The sequence below is a fragment of the Brugia malayi genome (genome assembly GCF_000002995.4).
Source record: "Brugia malayi strain FR3 genome assembly, contig: Bm_078, whole genome shotgun sequence".
NCBI classification, from domain to species: domain Eukaryota; kingdom Metazoa; phylum Nematoda; class Chromadorea; order Rhabditida; family Onchocercidae; genus Brugia; species Brugia malayi.
This window is the reverse complement of record NW_025062345.1, coordinates 1-22,058: the sequence shown is the minus strand read 5'-3', so window position 1 is coordinate 22,058 and position 22,058 is coordinate 1. Positions and strand designations below refer to the sequence as shown.

General features: G+C 28.6%; 6 protein-coding genes across 6 annotated transcripts; all 6 read right to left on the bottom strand.

The window, feature by feature from the left end:
- Positions 1–460: 460 nt before the first annotated feature.
- Positions 461–1,884, bottom strand: Bm17224 (Uncharacterized protein; the record flags this gene model as incomplete). The annotated part of the gene is made up of 3 exons (XM_043083024.1): positions 461–564; positions 848–1,439; positions 1,657–1,884. 3 exons carry the CDS (start codon positions 1,882–1,884, stop codon positions 461–463), a joined length of 924 nt encoding a protein of 307 aa, XP_042938958.1.
- A 1,861-nt stretch (positions 1,885–3,745) lies between these two features.
- On the bottom strand, positions 3,746–5,265 carry Bm8234 (uncharacterized protein; the record flags this gene model as incomplete). Its single annotated transcript, XM_043083023.1, has 4 exons — positions 3,746–3,945; positions 4,085–4,140; positions 4,225–4,820; positions 5,038–5,265. 4 exons carry the CDS (start codon positions 5,263–5,265, stop codon positions 3,746–3,748), a joined length of 1,080 nt encoding a protein of 359 aa, XP_042938957.1.
- Positions 5,266–7,127: 1,862 nt separating this feature from the next.
- Bm17223 (Uncharacterized protein) lies at positions 7,128–8,428 on the bottom strand (the record flags this gene model as incomplete). Its single annotated transcript, XM_043083022.1, has 4 exons — positions 7,128–7,330; positions 7,470–7,525; positions 7,610–8,206; positions 8,424–8,428. The coding sequence occupies 4 exons, from the start codon at positions 8,426–8,428 to the stop codon at positions 7,128–7,130; spliced, it is 861 nt and encodes a 286-aa protein (XP_042938956.1).
- A 2,130-nt stretch (positions 8,429–10,558) lies between these two features.
- Bm17222 (Uncharacterized protein) lies at positions 10,559–12,081 on the bottom strand (the record flags this gene model as incomplete). The annotated part of the gene is made up of 4 exons (XM_043083021.1): positions 10,559–10,761; positions 10,901–10,956; positions 11,041–11,636; positions 11,854–12,081. The coding sequence occupies 4 exons, from the start codon at positions 12,079–12,081 to the stop codon at positions 10,559–10,561; spliced, it is 1,083 nt and encodes a 360-aa protein (XP_042938955.1).
- A 1,913-nt stretch (positions 12,082–13,994) lies between these two features.
- On the bottom strand, positions 13,995–15,517 carry Bm17221 (Uncharacterized protein; the record flags this gene model as incomplete). The annotated part of the gene is made up of 4 exons (XM_043083020.1): positions 13,995–14,197; positions 14,337–14,392; positions 14,477–15,072; positions 15,290–15,517. 4 exons carry the CDS (start codon positions 15,515–15,517, stop codon positions 13,995–13,997), a joined length of 1,083 nt encoding a protein of 360 aa, XP_042938954.1.
- Positions 15,518–17,431: 1,914 nt separating this feature from the next.
- On the bottom strand, positions 17,432–18,503 carry Bm8099 (Uncharacterized protein; the record flags this gene model as incomplete). Its single annotated transcript, XM_043083019.1, has 3 exons — positions 17,432–17,631; positions 17,771–17,826; positions 17,911–18,503. 3 exons carry the CDS (start codon positions 18,501–18,503, stop codon positions 17,432–17,434), a joined length of 849 nt encoding a protein of 282 aa, XP_042938953.1.
- Between the last annotated feature and the right edge of the window lie 3,555 nt (positions 18,504–22,058).

Below are 22,058 nucleotides of genomic sequence, written 5' to 3'. Positions count from 1 at the left end.
CAAGTATTTATTTCTCTTTTAAATCATTTCAGTTTCTTAATATTGTGATTTCAATGTGTTGAGAATGACTTCTAGTAGTACAGTATCAGTAACAATTTAGCGCTATGTGAACTATACGTGATAATTTCATGAAATTCGGATTCAAAATTTTATGAGCAAATGTAACTTAGATTAACGCTGTTAATATTGTAATAGGAATTCTGGATTTTAGCATAAGTTTATTTCAGTTCACACATTCATTGATTGCATTATCACAAGTAAAATTGTAAGTATATAGAAGTGATCTGTTAGAGTGATGATGTGTTAGTATCAGTCTTTGATATTCCCGCTTTACCAGAATTTCATTTCGTCTTTGTCATAAATTCTGCAACTTTATCGGCGATATGTAATTCCTTGATTACGCTTCATTCCTCTTCTTCGTCTGTAATTATCGCGAAATATCGCTTGGTGGAATTTTTGCTCAGAATCTGTTCATCTGATTCGTTACATCATCATCATCATCCTCACCATTATCACTGTCATCGTCATCGTCGTCGTCGTCGTCCAATACATCAAAATTTGTCCCTATATATTAATGATGTATAAGTAAATTCGATATTTTTGTTCCTATTCTAGCTTTAGTTATAATTTCTTGTCTGTTTTTTAATGAAGAAATATTAATTTCGTATATTTGTACGTTCTCATCGACGTATATTTCATCTACGTATAGCACGCAAACGTAAAATATTAGGTAGAATGATTTGTAATTCATAAGAATTTCTGTATTAAAATTTTTAATTTTTTAAGAGTTGTAATCTTATTATCAAAATATTATAGTTTGTTAATTTTCGTCTATATGATAACTTGCCGCCAGTATTTTCGACTGTTATTTCGTTGCTATCATCATAATCATCACTAGTTGCATCACTTGTTGAATATAATTCACTCTTTTCATTACTATAGTCTCTTGATTCACTTTCCGTATCCGAATCACCATAAGCATCTTGAATAAGCGTTGATTCGGAATTTCTAATTTTGCTGCATCCAGTTTCTATTTTCGTATTACCTTGCTCCAAACATCCGCTTAGATGACATTTCGATACATCAGTCTCATTCTTTAATTGTCTTGAACTACTACTACCAGCTTCTTCTGAACGTGAAACATTTAAATTTGTTTGTCCTACAAAATGCTGTGCATTTTCTGGTTTATTTTCGCAGAATGGACAAAATCGGTCATTTTCCGGGATTCGCTCCAGTTTCTCCGGTAAGCAATAGCAATGATAGGCGACATTACAGCGAATCGTAGAACCATCAGCATTTTGACCAATGTTTCCGTCGCAGAGTAGCAGTAAATGTTCATTATCTGAACTTCTGCATGATCGGCAGTTTGCATATTCAATGGTAATATCTTCATTTGAAGGGCCGCCTTGATCATTTTCCAGTTGTTCTTGGGCATGAAGCTTGAAAATTCAAAAATTTTGCAAAATTTTAAGCAAAAATGAAAAAAGATGACCGTGTCCGGAAAAATTGTTTAAAATATTTAATTAATCAAACAAAGGACCATTTCACTATAATAATAACAATCATCATGTTAAATAAGTTTAAAAAAATTAATGATATAGACAATCAAATTAAAATATTTCATAGTGATGATATATTAATGATAACACTGATAACCTCATTTTTAAATTGTTCCTTTGTTCTTTTTTTTACTGGCACTTTTCTTTCATTTTTTGTTTCTTCAATTTTAATTAGATATTTTGGCTCTCCACCACAAAGTGGGCATTGTGATCGCTTTTTTAACCAATCGCGAATACATTTAAAACAGAATTTGTGCTTACAATTATCTGGTCTTCCAAGCGGATATTTTAATTGTTCCAAACATATGGCACAATTTGATTCCATTTTTTTTTTTTCTTTTTTTAAAAAAGTCTTGTTAGAATAACACTCCTTTTAATCGTCTGCAAAACTAACACTTCCAGTGGTTATGCGAACTCTTCACTAACAGATCCTGTAGCTAATACTAACTGATAAAATAATAAAATGATTATTTATAGTAAAGAAAATTTTTGAAAAATTTGCATATGCAAAAAATGTATTTAAAAAAATGGGAAAATTTATTGTGTTGAGAGGCATTTTAAAAAAGATGAAAGGACATAATTTCAATGAAAATTTATGAACTAAAAAAATTTCTTTCAACACAAGCAATAATTATAGCAATAAATTACTAAAGCAAATAGAACTAACTTTTAAAAAAAGATGAAAAAAAAGCAGGCAATAAGCAAAATAATATCACTCAAATAAAATTAATAGTTTAACAATGAGTTTTATATCAAAATGTGCAATAAATATGCTCAATAAAAAAAGCATGCAGTTGCGCGTAGTTAGCAAAAAAAGCATGCAGCAAAGAAAGCTAACCACCTGCTATTTTTTTTGCATGACCGATTAGAAATTAATTGCTGCTACAAAAAATAAATGATTTTGTGATACTAATTTTTACTTTCACAATAAATAATTGCTCTTTTTTTTCCTTATAATAATAAATAAATAAAACAAATATAATATGCCACAGATTATATAAACTTTTTTCTTTCATTCAAAGTAATTTTTCCAAGCGAAACTAAATTTGATAAAAATGAATACTTTTTCAAACTGCAATTAAATTTTATAAATCAAAATTGTCAATTAATCAAATCATTGGCTACTTTCCTACAAAGAAAAAAAAAAAAAAATAATCCTACAAGTTACTGGTTATGCATAGAGTAAGATTAGTCCTATTTGAATCATTTTGATAATTTCAATCATTATCTAAGCAATTCTGGATTATCAACTAATATAAAGGCAATATTTTAATAACATTTACTAGATTATATTTATGACGTTCCCGTGGAAAGAATTTCTCGGACAAATTCATTTATTTTTCTATAAATTGTATATTAATGAATGAATCTAGACATTACCACACAATACAAACACCGCACCGAACAATATACGACCAAAACCAACAAAACACTACCACACCATTTAACCCCTCAATTCCAACATTAAGCTAAAATTCCTCAAATGCAATATTTTTGAATTTAACGCGGTCCATTATGCTCTGGAAGCATCTCCGAAACTCTTCAATTTTATATAATTCTTCCGATCACTAGTGTAAAGGGTTTATTAGGTTTATTATAGGAAGGAACTGCATAATTGAAGAGTATATAAGTAAATAGTATAACGGAAAATATCATGCCAAAATTATGAATTTGTTTGCGTGATTACGAGAGATCACGGATATATTACGTGATTATAAGCTGACGTAAGTGGTTTTTTTAACACAAGTATTTATTTCTCTTTTAAATCATTTCAGTTTCTTAATATTGTGATTTCAATGTGTTGAGAATGACTTCTAGTAGTACAGTATCAGTAACAATTTAGCGCTATGTGAACTATACGTGATAATTTCATGAAATTCGGATTCAAAATTTTTATGAGCAAATGTAACTTAGATTAACGCTGTTAATATTGTAATAGGAATTCTGGATTTTAGCATAAGTTTATTTCAGTTCACACATTCATTGATTGCATTATCACAAGTAAAATTGTAAGTTGGTTAGAAAATCATATGGTATATCAAATACATCAGCAATTATTAAAATTATCATTATTATTTGGTATATAGAAGTGATCTGTTAGCTAGAGTGATGATGTGTTAGTATCAGTCTTTGATATTCCCGCTTTACCAGAATTTCATTTCGTCTTTGTCATAAATTCTGCAACTTTATCGGCGATATGTAATTCCTTGATTACGCTTCATTCCTCTTCTTCGTCTGTAATTATCGCGAAATATCGCTTGGTGGAATTTTTGCTCAGAATCTGTTTCATCTGATTCGTTACAATCATCATCATCATCATCATCCTCACCATCATCACTGTCATCGTCATCGTCGTCGTCGTCGTCCAATACATCAAAATTTGTCCCTATATATTAATGATGTATAAGTAAATTCGATATTTTTGTTCCTATTCTAGCTTTAGTTATAATTTCTTGTCTGTTTTTTAATGAAGAAATATTAATTTCGTATATTTGTACGTTCTCATCGACGTATATTTCATCTACGTATAGCACGCAAACGTAAAATATTAGGTAGAATGATTTGTAATTCATAAGAATTTCTGTATTAAAATTTTTAATTTTTTAAGAGTTGTAATCTTATTATCAAAATATTATAGTTTGTTAATTTTCGTCTATATGATAACTTGCCGCCAGTATTTTCGACTGTTATTTCGTTGCTATCATCATAATCATCACTAGTTGCATCACTTGTTGAATATAATTCACTCTTTTCATTACTATAGTCTCTTGATTCACTTTCCGTATCCGAATCACCATAAGCATCTTGAATAAGCGTTGATTCGGAATTTCTAATTTTGCTGCATCCAGTTTCTATTTTCGTATTACCTTGCTCCAAACATCCGCTTAGATGACATTTCGATACATCAGTCTCATTCTTTAATTGTCTTGAACTACTACTACCAGCTTCTTCTGAACGTGAAACATTTAAATTTGTTTGTCCTACAAAATGCTGTGCATTTTCTGGTTTATTTTCGCAGAATGGACAAAATCGGTCATTTTCCGGGATTCGCTCCAGTTTCTCCGGTAAGCAATAGCAATGATAGGCGACATTACAGCGAATCGTAGAACCATCAGCATTTTGACCAATGTTTCCGTCGCAGAGTAGCAGTAAATGTTCATTATCTGAACTTCTGCATGATCGGCAGTTTGCATATTCAATGGTAATATCTTCATTTGAAGGGCCGCCTTGATCATTTTCCAGTTGTTCTTGGGCATGAAGCTTGAAAATTCAAAAATTTTGCAAAATTTTAAGCAAAAATGAAAAAAGATGACCGTGTCCGGAAAAATTGTTTAAAATATTTAATTAATCAAACAAAGGACCATTTCACTATAATAATAACAATCATCATGTTAAATAAGTTTAAAAAAATTAATGATATAGACAATCAAATTAAAATATTTCATAGTGATGATATATTAATGATAACACTGATAACCTCATTTTTAAATTGTTCCTTTGTTCTTTTTTTTACTGGCACTTTTCTTTCATTTTTTGTTTCTTCAATTTTAATTAGATATTTTGGCTCTCCACCACAAAGTGGGCATTGTGATCGCTTTTTTAACCAATCGCGAATACATTTAAAACAGAATTTGTGCTTACAATTATCTGGTCTTCCAAGCGGATATTTTAATTGTTCCAAACATATGGCACAATTTGATTCCATTTTTTTTTTTTCTTTTTTTAAAAAAGTCTTGTTAGAATAACACTCCTTTTAATCGTCTGCAAAACTAACACTTCCAGTGGTTATGCGAACTCTTCACTAACAGATCCTGTAGCTAATACTAACTGATAAAATAATAAAATGATTATTTATAGTAAAGAAAATTTTTGAAAAATTTGCATATGCAAAAAATGTATTTAAAAAAATGGGAAAATTTATTGTGTTGAGAGGCATTTTAAAAAAGATGAAAGGACATAATTTCAATGAAAATTTATGAACTAAAAAAATTTCTTTCAACACAAGCAATAATTATAGCAATAAATTACTAAAGCAAATAGAACTAACTTTTAAAAAAAGATGAAAAAAAAGCAGGCAATAAGCAAAATAATATCACTCAAATAAAATTAATAGTTTAACAATGAGTTTTATATCAAAATGTGCAATAAATATGCTCAATAAAAAAAGCATGCAGTTGCGCGTAGTTAGCAAAAAAAGCATGCAGCAAAGAAAGCTAACCACCTGCTATTTTTTTTGCATGACCGATTAGAAATTAATTGCTGCTACAAAAAATAAATGATTTTGTGATACTAATTTTTACTTTCACAATAAATAATTGCTCTTTTTTTTCCTTATAATAATAAATAAATAAAACAAATATAATATGCCACAGATTATATAAACTTTTTTCTTTCATTCAAAGTAATTTTTCCAAGCGAAACTAAATTTGATAAAAATGAATACTTTTTCAAACTGCAATTAAATTTTATAAATCAAAATTGTCAATTAATCAAATCATTGGCTACTTTCCTACAAAGAAAAAAAAAAAAAAAATAATCCTACAAGTTACTGGTTATGCATAGAGTAAGATTAGTCCTATTTGAATCATTTTGATAATTTCAATCATTATCTAAGCAATTCTGGATTATCAACTAATATAAAGGCAATATTTTAATAACATTTACTAGATTATATTTATGACGTTCCCGTGGAAAGAATTTCTCGGACAAATTCATTTATTTTTCTATAAATTGTATATTAATGAATGAATCTAGACATTACCACACAATACAAACACCGCACCGAACAATATACGACCAAAACCAACAAAACACTACCACACCATTTAACCCCTCAATTCCAACATTAAGCTAAAATTCCTCAAATGCAATATTTTTGAATTTAACGCGGTCCATTATGCTCTGGAAGCATCTCCGAAACTCTTCAATTTTATATAATTCTTCCGATCACTAGTGTAAAGGGTTTATTAGGTTTATTATAGGAAGGAACTGCATAATTGAAGAGTATATAAGTAAATAGTATAACGGAAAATATCATGCCAAAATTATGAATTTGTTTGCGTGATTACGAGAGATCACGGATATATTACGTGATTATAAGCTGACGTAAGTGGTTTTTTTAACACAAGTATTTATTTCTCTTTTAAATCATTTCAGTTTCTTAATATTGTGATTTCAATGTGTTGAGAATGACTTCTAGTAGTACAGTATCAGTAACAATTTAGCGCTATGTGAACTATACGTGATAATTTCATGAAATTCGGATTCAAAATTTTTATGAGCAAATGTAACTTAGATTAACGCTGTTAATATTGTAATAGGAATTCTGGATTTTAGCATAAGTTTATTTCAGTTCACACATTCATTGATTGCATTATCACAAGTAAAATTGTAAGTTGGTTAGAAAATCATATGGTATATCAAATACATCAGCAATTATTAAAATTATCATTATTATTTGGTATATAGAAGTGATCTGTTAGCTAGAGTGATGATGTGTTAGTATCAGTCTTTGATATTCCCGCTTTACCAGAATTTCATTTCGTCTTTGTCATAAATTCTGCAACTTTATCGGCGATATGTAATTCCTTGATTACGCTTCATTCCTCTTCTTCGTCTGTAATTATCGCGAAATATCGCTTGGTGGAATTTTTGCTCAGAATCTGTTTCATCTGATTCGTTACAATCATCATCATCATCATCATCATCCTCACCATCATCACTGTCATCGTCATCGTCGTCGTCGTCGTCCAATACATCAAAATTTGTCCCTATATATTAATGATGTATAAGTAAATTCGATATTTTTGTTCCTATTCTAGCTTTAGTTATAATTTCTTGTCTGTTTTTTAATGAAGAAATATTAATTTCGTATATTTGTACGTTCTCATCGACGTATATTTCATCTACGTATAGCACGCAAACGTAAAATATTAGGTAGAATGATTTGTAATTCATAAGAATTTCTGTATTAAAATTTTTAATTTTTTAAGAGTTGTAATCTTATTATCAAAATATTATAGTTTGTTAATTTTCGTCTATATGATAACTTGCCGCCAGTATTTTCGACTGTTATTTCGTTGCTATCATCATAATCATCACTAGTTGCATCACTTGTTGAATATAATTCACTCTTTTCATTACTATAGTCTCTTGATTCACTTTCCGTATCCGAATCACCATAAGCATCTTGAATAAGCGTTGATTCGGAATTTCTAATTTTGCTGCATCCAGTTTCTATTTTCGTATTACCTTGCTCCAAACATCCGCTTAGATGACATTTCGATACATCAGTCTCATTCTTTAATTGTCTTGAACTACTACTACCAGCTTCTTCTGAACGTGAAACATTTAAATTTGTTTGTCCTACAAAATGCTGTGCATTTTCTGGTTTATTTTCGCAGAATGGACAAAATCCGGTCATTTTCCGGGATTCGCTCCAGTTTCTCCGGTAAGCAATAGCAATGATAGGCGACATTACAGCGAATCGTAGAACCATCAGCATTTTGACCAATGTTTCCGTCGCAGAGTAGCAGTAAATGTTCATTATCTGAACTTCTGCATGATCGGCAGTTTGCATATTCAATGGTAATATCTTCATTTGAAGGGCCGCCTTGATCATTTTCCAGTTGTTCTTGGGCATGAAGCTTGAAAATTCAAAAATTTTGCAAAATTTTAAGCAAAAATGAAAAAAGATGACCGTGTCCGGAAAAATTGTTTAAAATATTTAATTAATCAAACAAAGGACCATTTCACTATAATAATAACAATCATCATGTTAAATAAGTTTAAAAAAATTAATGATATAGACAATCAAATTAAAATATTTCATAGTGATGATATATTAATGATAACACTGATAACCTCATTTTTAAATTGTTCCTTTGTTCTTTTTTTTACTGGCACTTTTCTTTCATTTTTTGTTTCTTCAATTTTAATTAGATATTTTGGCTCTCCACCACAAAGTGGGCATTGTGATCGCTTTTTTAACCAATCGCGAATACATTTAAAACAGAATTTGTGCTTACAATTATCTGGTCTTCCAAGCGGATATTTTAATTGTTCCAAACATATGGCACAATTTGATTCCATTTTTTTTTTTTCTTTTTTTAAAAAAGTCTTGTTAGAATAACACTCCTTTTAATCGTCTGCAAAACTAACACTTCCAGTGGTTATGCGAACTCTTCACTAACAGATCCTGTAGCTAATACTAACTGATAAAATAATAAAATGATTATTTATAGTAAAGAAAATTTTTGAAAAATTTGCATATGCAAAAAATGTATTTAAAAAAATGGGAAAATTTATTGTGTTGAGAGGCATTTTAAAAAAGATGAAAGGACATAATTTCAATGAAAATTTATGAACTAAAAAAATTTCTTTCAACACAAGCAATAATTATAGCAATAAATTACTAAAGCAAATAGAACTAACTTTTAAAAAAAGATGAAAAAAAAGCAGGCAATAAGCAAAATAATATCACTCAAATAAAATTAATAGTTTAACAATGAGTTTTATATCAAAATGTGCAATAAATATGCTCAATAAAAAAAGCATGCAGTTGCGCGTAGTTAGCAAAAAAAGCATGCAGCAAAGAAAGCTAACCACCTGCTATTTTTTTTGCATGACCGATTAGAAATTAATTGCTGCTACAAAAAATAAATGATTTTGTGATACTAATTTTTACTTTCACAATAAATAATTGCTCTTTTTTTTCCTTATAATAATAAATAAATAAAACAAATATAATATGCCACAGATTATATAAACTTTTTTCTTTCATTCAAAGTAATTTTTCCAAGCGAAACTAAATTTGATAAAAATGAATACTTTTTCAAACTGCAATTAAATTTTATAAATCTTGAAAAGAAAACTTTCAGATGTAATTTTTCAGATGTGATTCATCAAAATTGTCAATTAATCAAATCATTGGCTACTTTCCTACAAAGAAAAAAAAAAAAAAAATAATCCTACAAGTTACTGGTTATGCATAGAGTAAGATTAGTCCTATTTGAATCATTTTGATAATTTCAATCATTATCTAAGCAATTCTGGATTATCAACTAATATAAAGGCAATATTTTAATAACATTTACTAGATTATATTTATGACGTTCCCGTGGAAAGAATTTCTCGGACAAATTCATTTATTTTTCTATAAATTGTATATTAATGAATGAATCTAGACATTACCACACAATACAAACACCGCACCGAACAATATACGACCAAAACCAACAAAACACTACCACACCATTTAACCCCTCAATTCCAACATTAAGCTAAAATTCCTCAAATGCAATATTTTTGAATTTAACGCGGTCCATTATGCTCTGGAAGCATCTCCGAAACTCTTCAATTTTATATAATTCTTCCGATCACTAGTGTAAAGGGTTTATTAGGTTTATTATAGGAAGGAACTGCATAATTGAAGAGTATATAAGTAAATAGTATAACGGAAAATATCATGCCAAAATTATGAATTTGTTTGCGTGATTACGAGAGATCACGGATATATTACGTGATTATAAGCTGACGTAAGTGGTTTTTTTAACACAAGTATTTATTTCTCTTTTAAATCATTTCAGTTTCTTAATATTGTGATTTCAATGTGTTGAGAATGACTTCTAGTAGTACAGTATCAGTAACAATTTAGCGCTATGTGAACTATACGTGATAATTTCATGAAATTCGGATTCAAAATTTTTATGAGCAAATGTAACTTAGATTAACGCTGTTAATATTGTAATAGGAATTCTGGATTTTAGCATAAGTTTATTTCAGTTCACACATTCATTGATTGCATTATCACAAGTAAAATTGTAAGTTGGTTAGAAAATCATATGGTATATCAAATACATCAGCAATTATTAAAATTATCATTATTATTTGGTATATAGAAGTGATCTGTTAGCTAGAGTGATGATGTGTTAGTATCAGTCTTTGATATTCCCGCTTTACCAGAATTTCATTTCGTCTTTGTCATAAATTCTGCAACTTTATCGGCGATATGTAATTCCTTGATTACGCTTCATTCCTCTTCTTCGTCTGTAATTATCGCGAAATATCGCTTGGTGGAATTTTTGCTCAGAATCTGTTTCATCTGATTCGTTACAATCATCATCATCATCATCATCATCCTCACCATTATCACTGTCATCGTCATCGTCGTCGTCGTCGTCCAATACATCAAAATTTGTCCCTATATATTAATGATGTATAAGTAAATTCGATATTTTTGTTCCTATTCTAGCTTTAGTTATAATTTCTTGTCTGTTTTTTAATGAAGAAATATTAATTTCGTATATTTGTACGTTCTCATCGACGTATATTTCATCTACGTATAGCACGCAAACGTAAAATATTAGGTAGAATGATTTGTAATTCATAAGAATTTCTGTATTAAAATTTTTAATTTTTTAAGAGTTGTAATCTTATTATCAAAATATTATAGTTTGTTAATTTTCGTCTATATGATAACTTGCCGCCAGTATTTTCGACTGTTATTTCGTTGCTATCATCATAATCATCACTAGTTGCATCACTTGTTGAATATAATTCACTCTTTTCATTACTATAGTCTCTTGATTCACTTTCCGTATCCGAATCACCATAAGCATCTTGAATAAGCGTTGATTCGGAATTTCTAATTTTGCTGCATCCAGTTTCTATTTTCGTATTACCTTGCTCCAAACATCCGCTTAGATGACATTTCGATACATCAGTCTCATTCTTTAATTGTCTTGAACTACTACTACCAGCTTCTTCTGAACGTGAAACATTTAAATTTGTTTGTCCTACAAAATGCTGTGCATTTTCTGGTTTATTTTCGCAGAATGGACAAAATCGGTCATTTTCCGGGATTCGCTCCAGTTTCTCCGGTAAGCAATAGCAATGATAGGCGACATTACAGCGAATCGTAGAACCATCAGCATTTTGACCAATGTTTCCGTCGCAGAGTAGCAGTAAATGTTCATTATCTGAACTTCTGCATGATCGGCAGTTTGCATATTCAATGGTAATATCTTCATTTGAAGGGCCGCCTTGATCATTTTCCAGTTGTTCTTGGGCATGAAGCTTGAAAATTCAAAAATTTTGCAAAATTTTAAGCAAAAATGAAAAAAGATGACCGTGTCCGGAAAAATTGTTTAAAATATTTAATTAATCAAACAAAGGACCATTTCACTATAATAATAACAATCATCATGTTAAATAAGTTTAAAAAAATTAATGATATAGACAATCAAATTAAAATATTTCATAGTGATGATATATTAATGATAACACTGATAACCTCATTTTTAAATTGTTCCTTTGTTCTTTTTTTTACTGGCACTTTTCTTTCATTTTTTGTTTCTTCAATTTTAATTAGATATTTTGGCTCTCCACCACAAAGTGGGCATTGTGATCGCTTTTTTAACCAATCGCGAATACATTTAAAACAGAATTTGTGCTTACAATTATCTGGTCTTCCAAGCGGATATTTTAATTGTTCCAAACATATGGCACAATTTGATTCCATTTTTTTTTTTTCTTTTTTTAAAAAAGTCTTGTTAGAATAACACTCCTTTTAATCGTCTGCAAAACTAACACTTCCAGTGGTTATGCGAACTCTTCACTAACAGATCCTGTAGCTAATACTAACTGATAAAATAATAAAATGATTATTTATAGTAAAGAAAATTTTTGAAAAATTTGCATATGCAAAAAATGTATTTAAAAAAATGGGAAAATTTATTGTGTTGAGAGGCATTTTAAAAAAGATGAAAGGACATAATTTCAATGAAAATTTATGAACTAAAAAAATTTCTTTCAACACAAGCAATAATTATAGCAATAAATTACTAAAGCAAATAGAACTAACTTTTAAAAAAAGATGAAAAAAAAGCAGGCAATAAGCAAAATAATATCACTCAAATAAAATTAATAGTTTAACAATGAGTTTTATATCAAAATGTGCAATAAATATGCTCAATAAAAAAAGCATGCAGTTGCGCGTAGTTAGCAAAAAAAGCATGCAGCAAAGAAAGCTAACCACCTGCTATTTTTTTTGCATGACCGATTAGAAATTAATTGCTGCTACAAAAAATAAATGATTTTGTGATACTAATTTTTACTTTCACAATAAATAATTGCTCTTTTTTTTCCTTATAATAATAAATAAATAAAACAAATATAATATGCCACAGATTATATAAACTTTTTTCTTTCATTCAAAGTAATTTTTCCAAGCGCAACTAAATTTGATAAAAATGAATACTTTTTCAAACTGCAATTAAATTTTATAAAATCTTGGAAAAGAAAACTTTCAGGATGTAATTTTTTCAGGATGTGATTTCATCAAAATTGTCAATTAATCAAATCATTGGCTACTTTCCTACAAAGAAAAAAAAAAAAAAAATAATCCTACAAGTTACTGGTTATGCATAGAGTAAGATTAGTCCTATTTGAATCATTTTGATAATTTCAATCATTATCTAAGCAATTCTGGATTATCAACTAATATAAAGGCAATATTTTAATAACATTTACTAGATTATATTTATGACGTTCCCGTGGAAAGAATTTCTCGGACAAATTCATTTATTTTTCTATAAATTGTATATTAATGAATGAATCTAGACATTACCACACAATACAAACACCGCACCGAACAATATACGACCAAAACCAACAAAACACTACCACACCATTTAACCCCTCAATTCCAACATTAAGCTAAAATTCCTCAAATGCAATATTTTTGAATTTAACGCGGTCCATTATGCTCTGGAAGCATCTCCGAAACTCTTCAATTTTATATAATTCTTCCGATCACTAGTGTAAAGGGTTTATTAGGTTTATTATAGGAAGGAACTGCATAATTGAAGAGTATATAAGTAAATAGTATAACGGAAAATATCATGCCAAAATTATGAATTTGTTTGCGTGATTACGAGAGATCACGGATATATTACGTGATTATAAGCTGACGTAAGTGGTTTTTTTAACACAAGTATTTATTTCTCTTTTAAATCATTTCAGTTTCTTAATATTGTGATTTCAATGTGTTGAGAATGACTTCTAGTAGTACAGTATCAGTAACAATTTAGCGCTATGTGAACTATACGTGATAATTTCATGAAATTCGGATTCAAAATTTTTATGAGCAAATGTAACTTAGATTAACGCTGTTAATATTGTAATAGGAATTCTGGATTTTAGCATAAGTTTATTTCAGTTCACACATTCATTGATTGCATTATCACAAGTAAAATTGTAAGTTGGTTAGAAAATCATATGGTATATCAAATACATCAGCAATTATTAAAATTATCATTATTATTTGGTATATAGAAGTGATCTGTTAGCTAGAGTGATGATGTGTTAGTATCAGTCTTTGATATTCCCGCTTTACCAGAATTTCATTTCGTCTTTGTCATAAATTCTGCAACTTTATCGGCGATATGTAATTCCTTGATTACGCTTCATTCCTCTTCTTCGTCTGTAATTATCGCGAAATATCGCTTGGTGGAATTTTTGCTCAGAATCTGTTTCATCTGATTCGTTACAATCATCATCATCATCATCATCATCCTCACCATCATCACTGTCATCGTCATCGTCGTCGTCGTCGTCCAATACATCAAAATTTGTCCCTATATATTAATGATGTATAAGTAAATTCGATATTTTTGTTCCTATTCTAGCTTTAGTTATAATTTCTTGTCTGTTTTTTAATGAAGAAATATTAATTTCGTATATTTGTACGTTCTCATCGACGTATATTTCATCTACGTATAGCACGCAAACGTAAAATATTAGGTAGAATGATTTGTAATTCATAAGAATTTCTGTATTAAAATTTTTAATTTTTTAAGAGTTGTAATCTTATTATCAAAATATTATAGTTTGTTAATTTTCGTCTATATGATAACTTGCCGCCAGTATTTTCGACTGTTATTTCGTTGCTATCATCATAATCATCACTAGTTGCATCACTTGTTGAATATAATTCACTCTTTTCATTACTATAGTCTCTTGATTCACTTTCCGTATCCGAATCACCATAAGCATCTTGAATAAGCGTTGATTCGGAATTTCTAATTTTGCTGCATCCAGTTTCTATTTTCGTATTACCTTGCTCCAAACATCCGCTTAGATGACATTTCGATACATCAGTCTCATTCTTTAATTGTCTTGAACTACTACTACCAGCTTCTTCTGAACGTGAAACATTTAAATTTGTTTGTCCTACAAAATGCTGTGCATTTTCTGGTTTATTTTCGCAGAATGGACAAAACCGGTCATTTTCCGGGATTCGCTCCAGTTTCTCCGGTAAGCAATAGCAATGATAGGCGACATTACAGCGAATCGTAGAACCATCAGCATTTTGACCAATGTTTCCGTCGCAGAGTAGCAGTAAATGTTCATTATCTGAACTTCTGCATGATCGGCAGTTTGCATATTCAATGGTAATATCTTCATTTGAAGGGCCGCCTTGATCATTTTCCAGTTGTTCTTGGGCATGAAGCTTGAAAATTCAAAAATTTTGCAAAATTTTAAGCAAAAATGAAAAAAGATGACCGTGTCCGGAAAAATTGTTTAAAATATTTAATTAATCAAACAAAGGACCATTTCACTATAATAATAACAATCATCATGTTAAATAAGTTTAAAAAAATTAATGATATAGACAATCAAATTAAAATATTTCATAGTGATGATATATTAATGATAACACTGATAACCTCATTTTTAAATTGTTCCTTTGTTCTTTTTTTTACTGGCACTTTTCTTTCATTTTTTGTTTCTTCAATTTTAATTAGATATTTTGGCTCTCCACCACAAAGTGGGCATTGTGATCGCTTTTTTAACCAATCGCGAATACATTTAAAACAGAATTTGTGCTTACAATTATCTGGTCTTCCAAGCGGATATTTTAATTGTTCCAAACATATGGCACAATTTGATTCCATTTTTTTTTTTTCTTTTTTTAAAAAAGTCTTGTTAGAATAACACTCCTTTTAATCGTCTGCAAAACTAACACTTCCAGTGGTTATGCGAACTCTTCACTAACAGATCCTGTAGCTAATACTAACTGATAAAATAATAAAATGATTATTTATAGTAAAGAAAATTTTTGAAAAATTTGCATATGCAAAAAATGTATTTAAAAAAATGGGAAAATTTATTGTGTTGAGAGGCATTTTAAAAAAGATGAAAGGACATAATTTCAATGAAAATTTATGAACTAAAAAAATTTCTTTCAACACAAGCAATAATTATAGCAATAAATTACTAAAGCAAATAGAACTAACTTTTAAAAAAAGATGAAAAAAAAGCAGGCAATAAGCAAAATAATATCACTCAAATAAAATTAATAGTTTAACAATGAGTTTTATATCAAAATGTGCAATAAATATGCTCAATAAAAAAAGCATGCAGTTGCGCGTAGTTAGCAAAAAAAGCATGCAGCAAAGAAAGCTAACCACCTGCTATTTTTTTTGCATGACCGATTAGAAATTAATTGCTGCTACAAAAAATAAATGATTTTGTGATACTAATTTTTACTTTCACAATAAATAATTGCTCTTTTTTTTCCTTATAATAATAAATAAATAAAACAAATATAATATGCCACAGATTATATAAACTTTTTTCTTTCATTCAAAGTAATTTTTCCAAGCGCAACTAAATTTGATAAAAATGAATACTTTTTCAAACTGCAATTAAATTTTATAAAATCTTGGAAAAGAAAAACTTTCAGGATGTAATTTTTTCAGGATGTGATTTCATCAAAATTGTCAATTAATCAAATCATTGGCTACTTTCCTACAAAGAAAAAAAAAAAAAAAATAATCCTACAAGTTACTGGTTATGCATAGAGTAAGATTAGTCCTATTTGAATCATTTTGATAATTTCAATCATTATCTAAGCAATTCTGGATTATCAACTAATATAAAGGCAATATTTTAATAACATTTACTAGATTATATTTATGACGTTCCCGTGGAAAGAATTTCTCGGACAAATTCATTTATTTTTCTATAAATTGTATATTAATGAATGAATCTAGACATTACCACACAATACAAACACCGCACCGAACAATATACGACCAAAACCAACAAAACACTACCACACCATTTAACCCCTCAATTCCAACATTAAGCTAAAATTCCTCAAATGCAATATTTTTGAATTTAACGCGGTCCATTATGCTCTGGAAGCATCTCCGAAACTCTTCAATTTTATATAATTCTTCCGATCACTAGTGTAAAGGGTTTATTAGGTTTATTATAGGAAGGAACTGCATAATTGAAGAGTATATAAGTAAATAGTATAACGGAAAATATCATGCCAAAATTATGAATTTGTTTGCGTGATTACGAGAGATCACGGATATATTACGTGATTATAAGCTGACGTAAGTGGTTTTTTTAACACAAGTATTTATTTCTCTTTTAAATCATTTCAGTTTCTTAATATTGTGATTTCAATGTGTTGAGAATGACTTCTAGTAGTACAGTATCAGTAACAATTTAGCGCTATGTGAACTATACGTGATAATTTCATGAAATTCGGATTCAAAATTTTTATGAGCAAATGTAACTTAGATTAACGCTGTTAATATTGTAATAGGAATTCTGGATTTTAGCATAAGTTTATTTCAGTTCACACATTCATTGATTGCATTATCACAAGTAAAATTGTAAGTTGGTTAGAAAATCATATGGTATATCAAATACATCAGCAATTATTAAAATTATCATTATTATTTGGTATATAGAAGTGATCTGTTAGCTAGAGTGATGATGTGTTAGTATCAGTCTTTGATATTCCCGCTTTACCAGAATTTCATTTCGTCTTTGTCATAAATTCTGCAACTTTATCGGCGATATGTAATTCCTTGATTACGCTTCATTCCTCTTCTTCGTCTGTAATTATCGCGAAATATCGCTTGGTGGAATTTTTGCTCAGAATCTGTTTCATCTGATTCGTTACAATCATCATCATCATCATCATCCTCACCATCATCACTGTCATCGTCATCGTCGTCGTCGTCGTCCAATACATCAAAATTTGTCCCTATATATTAATGATGTATAAGTAAATTCGATATTTTTGTTCCTATTCTAGCTTTAGTTATAATTTCTTGTCTGTTTTTTAATGAAGAAATATTAATTTCGTATATTTGTACGTTCTCATCGACGTATATTTCATCTACGTATAGCACGCAAACGTAAAATATTAGGTAGAATGATTTGTAATTCATAAGAATTTCTGTATTAAAATTTTTAATTTTTTAAGAGTTGTAATCTTATTATCAAAATATTATAGTTTGTTAATTTTCGTCTATATGATAACTTGCCGCCAGTATTTTCGACTGTTATTTCGTTGCTATCATCATAATCATCACTAGTTGCATCACTTGTTGAATATAATTCACTCTTTTCATTACTATAGTCTCTTGATTCACTTTCCGTATCCGAATCACCATAAGCATCTTGAATAAGCGTTGATTCGGAATTTCTAATTTTGCTGCATCCAGTTTCTATTTTCGTATTACCTTGCTCCAAACATCCGCTTAGATGACATTTCGATACATCAGTCTCATTCTTTAATTGTCTTGAACTACTACTACCAGCTTCTTCTGAACGTGAAACATTTAAATTTGTTTGTCCTACAAAATGCTGTGCATTTTCTGGTTTATTTTCGCAGAATGGACAAAATCCGGTCATTTTCCGGGATTCGCTCCAGTTTCTCCGGTAAGCAATAGCAATGATAGGCGACATTACAGCGAATCGTAGAACCATCAGCATTTTGACCAATGTTTCCGTCGCAGAGTAGCAGTAAATGTTCATTATCTGAACTTCTGCATGATCGGCAGTTTGCATATTCAATGGTAATATCTTCATTTGAAGGGCCGCCTTGATCATTTTCCAGTTGTTCTTGGGCATGAAGCTTGAAAATTCAAAAATTTTGCAAAATTTTAAGCAAAAATGAAAAAAGATGACCGTGTCCGGAAAAATTGTTTAAAATATTTAATTAATCAAACAAAGGACCATTTCACTATAATAATAACAATCATCATGTTAAATAAGTTTAAAAAAATTAATGATATAGACAATCAAATTAAAATATTTCATAGTGATGATATATTAATGATAACACTGATAACCTCATTTTTAAATTGTTCCTTTGTTCTTTTTTTTACTGGCACTTTTCTTTCATTTTTTGTTTCTTCAATTTTAATTAGATATTTTGGCTCTCCACCACAAAGTGGGCATTGTGATCGCTTTTTTAACCAATCGCGAATACATTTAAAACAGAATTTGTGCTTACAATTATCTGGTCTTCCAAGCGGATATTTTAATTGTTCCAAACATATGGCACAATTTGATTCCATTTTTTTTTTTTCTTTTTTTAAAAAAGTCTTGTTAGAATAACACTCCTTTTAATCGTCTGCAAAACTAACACTTCCAGTGGTTATGCGAACTCTTCACTAACAGATCCTGTAGCTAATACTAACTGATAAAATAATAAAATGATTATTTATTGTGAAGAAAATTTTTGAAAAATTTGCAAATGCAAAAAAAATGTATTTAAAAAAATGGGAAAATTTATTGTGCAACAAAAATATTACAGAAAAAAAAAAGGGAAAGGAAATTATACCATAAACTTTTTGGAAATAAAAAACCCTAAATAATATTTTTAAATTAGTTTTAAAGTACTGGAATTAAGTTTCAAAAAAAAAAAAAAGCCTTGTAAACTGGCTAGAATAACACTCCTTTTAATCGTCTGCAAAACTAACACTTCCAGTGGTTATGTGAACTCTTCACGAACAGATCCTGTAGCTAATACTAACTGATAAAATAATAAAATGATTATTTATAGTAAAGAAAATTTTTGAAAAATTTGCATATGCAAAAAATGTATTTAAAAAAATGGGAAAATTTATTGTGTTGAGAGGCATTTTAAAAAAGATGAAAGGACATAATTTCAATGAAAATTTATGAACTAAAAAAATTTCTTTCAACACAAGCAATAATTATAGCAATAAATTACTAAAGCAAATAGAACTAACTTTTAAAAAAAGATGAAAAAAAAGCAGGCAATAAGCAAAATAATATCACTCAAATAAAATTAATAGTTTAACAATGAGTTTTATATCAAAATGTGCAATAAATATGCTCAATAAAAAAAGCATGCAGTTGCGCGTAGTTAGCAAAAAAAGCATGCAGCAAAGAAAGCTAACCACCTGCTATTTTTTTTGCATGACCGATTAGAAATTAATTGCTGCTACAAAAAATAAATGATTTTGTGATACTAATTTTTACTTTCACAATAAATAATTGCTCTTTTTTTTCCTTATAATAATAAATAAATAAAACAAATATAATATGCCACAGATTATATAAACTTTTTTCTTTCATTCAAAGTAATTTTTCCAAGCGCAACTAAATTTGATAAAAATGAATACTTTTTCAAACTGCAATTAAATTTTATAAAATCTTGGAAAAGAAAAACTTTCAGGATGTAATTTTTTCAGGATGTGATTTCATCAAAATTGTCAATTAATCAAATCATTGGCTACTTTTTTTATATTTAGTAATAAATACAAAATTATTAGAAATAATTACTAAAACCGCACTTAAATTGTTTAATTTGTTAAATATTTGATTTAAGTTTTGTCGTTTTGACTTTCAAATTAGCTAAGTTTGATAGTTAATTAGATTAGATAATTAAATTATTTCCAATAAAAAACGAGGTAAAATATATCAAATGCTTCTGATTTGTTATTTCTGTTTGTTTGTTTGTTTTAGATGTTAAATCTGTGTATTTTGCAATTATTTATTCAATTACATGCAATGTAAACACATATAAAATTTACTAATTATTCGTAACATTGAAGAAAAAATTTGATAATTATTGAAATAATCGTCATCGATAATTATTAAAATTATTCATTAAAATAATCATTGAGATCATTCGATAACTATTAATTAAATAATTATTTAGTAATTACTGAAATATTTATTTAGTATTATTCATTGAAATTCAATAATTTTTGTCTAATTATTGGAATGAAGTTTAACATAAATAACGATTAATATGATTTGAGATTTTCAAATCCATTGGTTCACCAATCATGAAATAAATCGATTTCTTCTTATGATGGTATCTAAAAATTAACATTTTGAGAATGAGTTCAACATCTTATCAGTAACATTCATTACCATGTATCACATACTTATCCAAAATAGCATTTTTTTTCCTCCATAAAAAATTTTTTCTCATTATTGTCTCATTTTTATATACTGAACAATTGTAATTAAAAATTTGCGAGTGATAATAAGTTAGTTAATTATATCTTAATATGTTTATTTTGAGCTAAAAATTTTTAAAGATTAATTGAAATGTAAGCATAAGATAATTCCCAAATGAAATAAAGTGATAGATTTAATTTTTACTAGCTAGTGTTAACACACTATAGCTTGTTTATTTTTCTTTTCTTTTAGCAATAAAAGTGAATTTTATTGTTACATGAAGTTCTGGAATATTTTACAATCTCTTTAATTAATGGTGAGATAAATGATTCATTAATCGATGATAATTGTTCAAAGATTTCATGAAGCTCTATTTTTTTTCTTTTAATATATGTATATATTTTTTCAACATTTCCAATGAGAGCATATTATTTTTTACTTCAAATTTTTGATTACAGAAGGGACATTATAACAATCCAGCAGTTATCAGGCGAACTTATCGAATAACCGGTCGTATTACTAATGGTGATATTGAAAATTTGCAGTCACCGATGATCATTCATCACTGTCAACATCGAACTGTTTTTGAACTTAATGAAGCTTCCAGATCTATGGAACGAGAACAATGGCATAGATACAAACGAGGTTAGACGTTACTTAAGATTGAATAGCTGATATTTTTAATAGAAGAAAGTTGAAAATGCACAGTCAGTTATTAAAAGAACTTTGCACTTCAAAGTTTGTTCTAAAAATTGTTCATGAAGGACAAAGTATTACCGTATAATTGAAATGACTGCAAATTTGTAAATTTAATCAATTTCATGCTAATTCTTTTTTTTCTCAATACTTGAAATCTCAAAATTCCAAAACATTCATTTTAAAACTTACTTGCGGTAAGCCTATTATATTACTAATGATGCGTAATTTCTTTCTAAGTAAATTTCACTTCTAGAAGTGTTTGAATCACTACAATTTGCCGTTCTCAGTGGTCAAGCAGTTGAAATGGATAAAATTATAATTAAGTGAAAGGAATACTATGTATCTGAATCTGCTCTGAAAAATGATCGAAAATCATGAATTTGATTCGTTTAAACCATGTTGTGATTCTTGTTTCATTTCTCGAGCTTCTTTTTCTAACTTTAAAGAGAAGATGGATCAAAGATTGTCATCCTAATGCACATATTAAATATGGCAGCAATAACAATAGTTATTGAATTGAGTGATATTTGTTCTGATAGTTTTTTT